The sequence below is a fragment of the Papaver somniferum genome, chromosome 4 (assembly GCF_003573695.1).
Source record: "Papaver somniferum cultivar HN1 chromosome 4, ASM357369v1, whole genome shotgun sequence".
NCBI lineage: Eukaryota > Viridiplantae > Streptophyta > Magnoliopsida > Ranunculales > Papaveraceae > Papaver > Papaver somniferum.
In genome coordinates, this window is record NC_039361.1 from 25,822,149 (window position 1) to 25,830,906 (window position 8,758).

The 8,758-nt window shown below is 36.4% G+C and overlaps 1 protein-coding gene across 3 annotated transcripts; it reads right to left on the minus strand.

The window, feature by feature from the left end:
• Nucleotides 1-392: 392 nt before the first annotated feature.
• On the minus strand, nucleotides 393-6,087 carry LOC113274989 (protein EMBRYO SAC DEVELOPMENT ARREST 30-like). Of its 3 annotated transcripts, none has more exons than XM_026524415.1 (11): nucleotides 5,953-6,087; nucleotides 4,942-5,239; nucleotides 4,742-4,826; nucleotides 3,901-3,971; nucleotides 3,728-3,816; nucleotides 3,366-3,609; nucleotides 3,031-3,143; nucleotides 2,784-2,874; nucleotides 2,405-2,533; nucleotides 1,661-2,214; nucleotides 393-1,381 (listed from the first exon to the last, which is right to left on the minus strand). In XM_026524415.1, exons 2-11 carry the CDS (start codon nucleotides 5,110-5,112, stop codon nucleotides 931-933), a joined length of 1,998 nt encoding a protein of 665 aa, XP_026380200.1. In that variant the 5' UTR covers nucleotides 5,113-5,239; nucleotides 5,953-6,087; the 3' UTR covers nucleotides 393-930. The 3 variants fall into 3 exon arrangements, with proteins under 3 accessions (XP_026380200.1, XP_026380199.1, XP_026380201.1); XM_026524414.1 differs by having other exon boundaries at nucleotides 4,942-5,260; XM_026524416.1 differs by lacking the exon at nucleotides 5,953-6,087 and adding an exon at nucleotides 5,770-5,903.
• Nucleotides 6,088-8,758: the final 2,671 nt, after the last annotated feature.

Consider the following 8,758-nt stretch of genomic DNA (forward strand, 5'->3'; position numbering starts at 1 on the left):
AACTTATGTCTCTACTGATTGGCGATGAAGTTTCTACTGATTCATAAGAAGCAAACCTCTGCAGTGGTATCGCCATAACGGCAAGTTTCAAAATCGTAGAGGCACACCCTCTTTAAAGTAATACAAAAGAAAACCTTTAAGGAACACAAAGTCTCTGACAAGAGAAGACAGTAGTTCTATATATAACCTGGAACGAATAAGTAGTGTTGTGTTAGGAATTCGAAATGCAATAGGATTTCAATCCGAGTGGTTTTAGGAAATTTTCAGAGGTTTTTTCATTCCTCTTTCTAAATTCTGATTTTTGGGACAGATCAAAGCATTACTCTGAAAACAAATTTTCAATAGGTGTGAACAAGTATATTGAAGAATTGTAGTGGCACATGAACTCAGGATTCTCGGAAGCAACAAGATGAAATCCAATTCCTAAAACAAATGAAATCATATAAAGAATCACAAATAATCTGGTATCTAATATCGGCTTTAAACCTCGATGTTTCTTTGATAAAACTATTTACAATCCCTTGCAGTGTTCTGTAAATACCTTTTCTGACTCTTTACTTTCATTTATTTCTGAATAAATTCAACAAAATCCTCTTTAGACAAATACTCCGTATGTTTTTTCTTTTTCTTTACTCATAATCCCCCCTATGTTATAAATGGGCTTTTGATCCCCCCTTACAACCCTCTCCCCGAAGAAAGCCTTTGATGCCTTTGCCTCAGGAGTCAGGAAACTGACCTGCTTGTATATCTCCAAGAGAAAGAAATGTATCTCACCCTCAAATCAAAACTTCGAGACGGCAGTCACAATTCAGCAACTAATTTCATCCAATGAACAGGTTGCTGCAGCCTAAATAACTTTTGATTGCCATCTCAGGAAAACAAAACCTGGTGGAAAGAAAATTTGGTAATTTCTGTACATGTATATCACTCTTAGTCATCTGGATCCATTTCCTCATCTTGAGTTGAAGGTGGGCTTGAATCTGTTCCAGTTTCATCGGATTCTTGCTGCCCATCCAAATCTGTATCATCTTCCTGCGACTCACTTTCACCTGCATTAGCACTTTCTTTTGAAATAGTTGTTTTCGAGACTGTTGCAAGACTATGCTTCATCCATTTAGGACACTCATCTTCACCTCCATATAGTAACCGCTCACCTTTGTCCTTTACTGGAATTGGAATCTCAGCGGATTCTGAGGTTCTACACGAACACTCTGGAAGTGGGTGAGAAAGGAAGGAGGTTGGTTTAGACAGGCGGGATTGCTTTACAAGGCCTTCCTCCGTCAAGCTCCTGTTAAGATGTTCTTGCACTGCAATGGTCCAATTGCGCCTTGGATGGTACAAATGATCACTGATGTTACTTAATAGGTCAATAAGAACTTTTCTGCCCAACAGAACATAAAAAGAAAATCAGAAAAGATTTATAGATCAAAGAATGACAGAATAACCAAAAAAAAAAAAATGAAACTGCTCTATGTCTAATTTCTCAACCTTACTATAGTTTAAGCTGCAGATGCAGAAAATGTAATTTTACTTTCTCTTATTTTCTCTTGTTATCTTTCACTTTGTCTTTGAGATTGAACTAGAAATTAAAAGAGATGAACTATAATTGATTCAGTTGCCAATAGCAAAATATAAACTAAAGATTAGCAGGTAAATTTACCTGTCAGGTCGATAAGTTCTAACTGATGCCATCTCATACAGCCGGTGCCCCATCACTAAACTTGAAAATTCTGGCGAGCCAGTACCGTCATTATTAAAACCAGGAAAGAATGCATCTGCTTCTAGTGAGACAATGTAATCAAGGGCATCCCAAAGTAGCCTGTGGGCCTGCGACCTCAGATCTGAAAGTGAAGGGTCTGGTTCTGTGTCTCTCTCAGTAATCCACCCATACCAACCTTCTTTTTCATGCTTATAAATAGGTCTATCTGGTGGTGGAGGAAGAGGTCGAGGCCGAGGACCAGCCTTTTTCCACTCTTCTTCAAGTTGTTTCTTACTTTTCCTTGGAGGGGGCTGGAATTCATCTGAAGGAAGAGAAGTTTCAGGGCCGATCAGGCTGGACAGCTCTTCCTTACTACACAAGGAAGTACGGTCAGCTATGTTGGAATACATGGCACGCAAAGGGATTAAAACCCGTTGTCCTCCAAATATTTCAGAACCCGACACGTATATTATTGTTCTAGGAGAATAGCTCATTGCACGAAGGAGAAGTCCCACCTGTAAAAGTTAAAAAAAGTTTGAGTGGTTTGTAGCAGCTTTCGGAGAGTGAATCTTTTAATCAGACTGACATAGAAATACGTTTCAGCAGATTTTATGGTATTAGATGTAAAAGAAAAAAAAAATGAATCAGGAACTCATACAAGGATGCAAATGTCTTATAAATTTTCCAGGTATTTGCTTCGTTTACCTCTTCAGGCATGAGGGGGCATGAACCATTTGCTCTTTTCATATGTGAATCCACAATTAGATCATCTTTTAAAATCCCTTGATTAATCATCTGTGCTCTTCGGTACTGTATAAGTTCAGTATGAATATCCTAGACAAAATACGAAGGTAAAAGCTGGAGTTAGGAAAGGTGAAAAGAAGACAAACGACAGATGATGTTTTCAAATTCATACAAAACAAGCAGCGCCAAAAACAAGGTATGTCCTAGATGATCAAAAAACAAGGTATGACAAAAGCAATCTCTTCTCAACAAACAAGTACAGAAGGAAAACTAGAAGATAGAGGAATGATAACAGTGAGCAACAAAGATGCCATAATCTATGAAGAAATACAAGACTAACCTGAAAAAGTTCTGCACAGCCATGATATGCTAAGGCATCTCGTGTTAGACCAGGATGTAAAGAAAGGTAAGGTTGGCCCCAAGCTCTTAACCTATTCATGAGAGGAGAACTGTTACGGACACAACCCACACTACCACCAGGCAAAAAGGATTGCAAATACACATAACATAGGTGGTATAAATTGGGATAGAGAGCATGCTACCATATATTACCGCCAGTAAGAGTTTCTAAAGAACATGACACATACCTTTCCACCATCCGGTGCCCAAGAGCCTGTATTTCTGGCCGGAAATGAAGTGCATGGAAAGCTACTCTGCATCGTAGTCGCTGATACTCGGCCATGCTAGGTGGGAGGATGGACTGAAGAGAATAAACACACTATTAGGGAGAACTTCCACTTGAATTGTTCTTCAACTCAAAATATGTGATAGCTGAAGCTAAAACAACATCTCAAAAAGTGCCTGGGTATTATGTCTAGCTAATGAGTGTTGAAATGTGCAGAAAAAGAAGAAGAATGAAAGACATTGCACAAAAGGTAACATAATTTGAATGTAAACTATGATATTCTGCATTTGAGCGTACTTGTAAGCCTCCACCATCAGTAAGCACCAGCCCTACAACTTTGTTTTTCCTTAATTTGGGTAAGACATCTTTGATATAGAAATTTGGAGTGGCAGAACTTTTTGGTTTGAATATAGGAAACTTGTTGCTTTTTCTTGCGTCCTTCAGATTATTTGGCAGGCTCTTCACAACAATTACATCTTTTGCAAGAGCTGCAATGAATTGATCCTCATCGTAGAGATAAGAAAAGCTCTTGAATTTGGAACTGCATGAAAGAGGAGTTGAAAGCAACTGGTTATAAGCTTGAAAGTTTTACTCATATTTATTCTAGTAACTCAAACAAAAAGCATGAAGAATCAACAAAAGAAACTATGAAAAGCAACCTGATGCCTTTAGAACGAGTACTTTCTTGAATCTCTGGAAGCACAAGAGTAGCATTAAGAAGCCTGGATATGCTGACAAGATCACAAATCTAGCAAATTAACAAACATGTTACAAACTCTCGATAGCAATTACGAGATATTGAACTTGTGAATATGTATGAATAGAAACCTACCGAGGATCTTATCTTCTCGAAGCCACCAAAAATCTTAGCATATATAAAACCATTATTATGCTCATTTGCCTCTGCAACAAGTAAAACAAGATATCTGTTATGTTGCAACTTCACGACTTAGTAACTTAAAATGCTAAAACATTATATATTATCAAAAGATAAAACAAGTTTGGGGAAAAACGTAACTGAAACTATGTTTCTGAGTAAAATTAGCATATTCTGATACCATACAAGTTAATATTTCTGTAAACATACACAGATCAGCTATTGAAGACCTAAACTTCTTAATTAGCCAATATTACAAAGATAGAGTAAGATTCTTTATCTGATTTTACTCTGGCAGTGAACGAAATAAGGTGGCTAATGCACTTTTCTCCAAACACTAGGGGAACTTGATCGAACTAGTAGATGGGTTAAGCAAACGATTCCACAATGTTTCTCTTTGTTATTACTGGTTTCTTGAAGGATTAAAAAAACATGTCTTTATCTACATACATATGTTAAGCTTCTTCTTAAAGAAGTAAGCAAATCCTGAAGATTCTACACGTAGAATCATTACAAACATGAATAGACTGATAATGATTTTCCAAGAACTGTGTATCATTGTTGAACGTGACTAACAAAGGAGCCAACAGTTGTAGCATCATGATAGTATTCAAGACACGTGTTAGAATATGAAGACATGACTGTATTGCTATGCACAAAATGTAGGCACAAAAGACACAGATAATAATGAATACGCCATATCCTTTAAAAATTTGATGATGAAGAGATTTTGTGTTACATACTGCAAGATAAGCAGATAGTAAATCCTAAGGTGAGTTGTTCAACATAATCTTACCAGGATATTTGATTCTTGGGTTGGCATATGGCTGCAAAGACTCCAGAGGTTTGACGTTCCCCCATAACCTTCTGAATCGTGGGCTCTTTAAAATTACGAATTGGAAAAGATAAAAGCAGTACATCAATTGACTAGAAAAATAATAAGTGAAGACAGTTGCTACCTAGAGAACTGCAAAGAATAGCGAGATTAAACTCTACCTCTCTGTTAATTATGAGAGTAACAGCTTCAGTATTACCCTGCCATGCATTGGACCGTCTTAAAACAGCGGTTGAAGTTGAATTATTAGCAAGAAGAAGATGCACCAGCAAAGAAAGCAAAGATAAGATAAGTCCACCAAGTGCTGCCCATTTAATTTTGGATCTTATCATCTTGGCTTATCACCAAGGCGACTACACCTAGCTCCAATCTACACCTTACAGATTAGCACAGCTGCCGATTTATCAACACTTTTTATACCACGACATCCAACTCGAATAGGACATCCTAAGAACAAATCTGTAAATCACAAAACAGTACCTAATAAAAAAAAACACAAATCAGATTCAACACTCAAAACAGATCATCCTGTCAAACATTACTTTCCCTAACCTCAAAATCTGGACATTATTCAATGCTAACCAAATCTGGAAAGTATTGCCTCTAATGCAACTTCCATAAACATGCACATTATTCAAACTAACACATTCATCACCAATAACATCGATTACGAATCAAATGTTCTAATTCTCAACACATTCATTTAGTAAGAACCTAAGAATCAAAATGTTCTAATCTAATTGCTTACAACATGGGTTTAAGTAGTGTTCATAGTGAAAAACACAGAGCAAGACAGACAGACAGAGTTCTCTCATTCAGATTTAGTATTCAATAACTCAAAAAAATATGGAATCAATCACATTTATATCAGTTCAAACTAAGTTATACGCATTTATTCACAACTACACTTCATTATCAACCAATCAAATCAATCATCATTATCAACAAAACAAGAATTTCGACCTCATGATCAGAAACACCAAATTTACCTACGATTAACAAAATTTGAATAGAAAAATCAACTGTGATAGATCAAAATCGACTGTAATGGATCTAATTGGAGATCTTGAATAGTAATAACAAAAGAAAACAGAAACAACAGAAAGAAGAGGGGATCTAGGGTTTATAGAATTAAACAAAGATTAAGAGACAAAAGCATTGAAGATTCGAACCTTGGGTGAATCAAGGTTTTCGAGACTCGGATTCAATTAAAAAATTATGTAATTTCAAAAGAGAGAAGAAGAAGAAGAAAGCAACGGAAGAAGTTTGAAGAAGTGTAATGTTTTTCTAGTTAATACTGTTTTTGTAAGGTCACTACTAAAAACAAAATCTGGGCCTATTTTTTTATTCTTTACCATAAAGATATAATTCTTTATTTATATTTTCTGTGGGAAAATTAAATTTTATTATAGTTTTTGGTGTATTATGGGGGAGTTTGAGAGTGATATTCAAGTTGTCTCTGACTGACTACCTCTGGTTATGAATTCAATTTATGCAGTGAAAAACAACAGAGAGTTTTCTTAAAATGTTATTCTTTTCTGTGTCTTAAAACCGATTTTACTTCCAAAATGTCCCTTTTGTAGGGTAGGGGTGTACTTGTTTTCGAGAAAGACTGATTTACCCATTGGGACTTTTGCTTTGGAAAAAACTTGTGTCGGTACTGAGATATGCAAATTTTTGCTTACGGGGATATGTACCCGACCGAGAGGAATCGAGAGTTCTCTCTCTGTTGTGATATGGGTTGCAAAGGCCATACGTTAGTAGAGTCCAACTCTCGGAATGGGTTGTTTTTTTTTTGTTTTTTTTTGAAAACGGAAGAGAATAGATTGATTGATAAGAAATTACATGGCTAGCATCCTCCGCTAGTTGTAAAGTAATGTTAATAGGAGGAGCAGATAACCATACTTTGTTTAACCTATCAACTCTAGCTATTTTTGACAGAACATCTGCCGCCTTACTCATCTATTTAGGCCAAGAGTTAAAAAGCTTAAGAAGTTCTTTGATATCTCTAATTAAATTATAAAGCCTCCGATCAATGTTGAATGAATCTTTGTTAACTGCATCAACAACCGGCATGGAGTCTAGTTCAAAGTATTCATCCATCATTTTCAAATCCTTAGCGCATTTTACTGCCTCCCATAAACTGCTACGCTCTACATGCTCTGGTCCAAATGATTCAGATAGATGGATGCACCGAGATCCTTTGTGGGTACCTGTAAAATCGCGAATGATTAGTCCAATGCCACCTGTATTATTAGTATTAAGATGTGAACCATATGCATTGATAGTAAAAGATCCTCTTGGAGGTGGCTGCCAATGTAAATTGGATCTACTCTGCCTAAGAGTGTTAATAGGTTTCCTGTGAGACATCTCTAGAAATTCAGATATATATTTCCTACACTTGTGAATTAGGGAATCTAGAGTTGTATGTACTCTCTTGAAGACTTTTTCACATCTTTCTGTCCAGATGCACCATGCCACGATAGTTATTTTACATTTAATTTCTTCTTGAAAAAAGCCACTAAGCAGCTTGTCGAAACGGCTACAAATCCATTCCACCAGATTGGTATTAGGTTGAATATGAATGTCCAGCACCGCAAACCAGACTGATTGAACAAAAGAACACTCCAATATGCAATGAGAGGAAGTTTCAATTCCTTAAGCACAGAAAGGGCAGCTGTAATCTCCATTCTGAATTATAAGAGCTAGCTTGTCTCTAGATGGAAGAATGTCCTTCACACACTTCCAAAGAAATTGATTAATTCCTGGAAGCAGTGGCATCTTCCATAGTCTCTTGAAGATACTTTTCATCCTTGTAGTAACTGGAGGATTTGTGTTTTGCTCTTAAAACATCTTCTTGTACGCTGACTTGACAGAGAATGAGCCATTTTTCTCTAGAGTCCAAACCATTTTGTCCTCATAATTTGGATGTATCCAAATTTTGAGAATAAGGTTTGCAGTTTCAACTTCAAAGAGAGAGTATACTAGAACATGGTTCCATCTGGAAAAATCTGAAGAGAATAGTTGGTTTACACACTTGTATTGGAGATGGTTAACGACTCTAACCTTTGGAACTGGAGGCTCATTCAAACCAAGTACCCATTTATGTTCCCATATCAGGATCTTTTTGCCATTACCAACACACCAACAACTGTATCTGTTAATGAAGTTCAACTCAGAATTGATGCTTGTCCAGGACCAAGTTATGTTTGCTTTCTTCTTACTATTAAATATTTGACCATCTGGGTAGTATTTAGCTTGAAGAGATTTAGCACAAATAGAGGTGTTGTATGTGCATAATCTCTAGGCAGATTTTGCTAAAAGAGCTCTGTTAAAAAAATGTAGGTCTCTAAATCCCAAACCACCCTCCTCTTTAGGTACATTTACATTTTTTCCATGTAATGAGTTGTTTACCTTTGTTAGAATTATTTTTCCTCCAATTTTGTTGTTGTGATGAGTTCATCTTTCTAATAGTGGAATCTGGGAGCTTGAAGCTTGTCATATGATAAACTGGGATTGCATTTGTAACATTCCTGACCATCACAGATCTACCAGCTTCAGACATATTAATACACCTCCATCTTGTGAGTCTTGAGTGCATTTTATCAACAAGGACAGAGAAATGTATTTTCCTGTTTCTTCCAACAAAGAAAGGCAAACCTAAGTATTTTTCCTCATTTAAATTTGGTTGTCTGACTTGGAGAATACCACATATAATCTAACATAAACTTGGACTCATATTTTTACTGAAGTAAACTGCAGATTTGCTGAAGTTTATAAGTTGGCCTGAAACAACCACTCTAATCTGTCAAAAGCCTTTGACATATCCATTTTTAGTCCTAGGTGACCAGATCTTCCCTCCTTTTTTTTCATAGCTTAAACTAGTTCTTGGACCATACATATATTTTAAGAGATCATCCTCCAGGTACATATGCTGATTGCATTTGAGAGATAATATGAGCCATGTGTTTCTTTAGT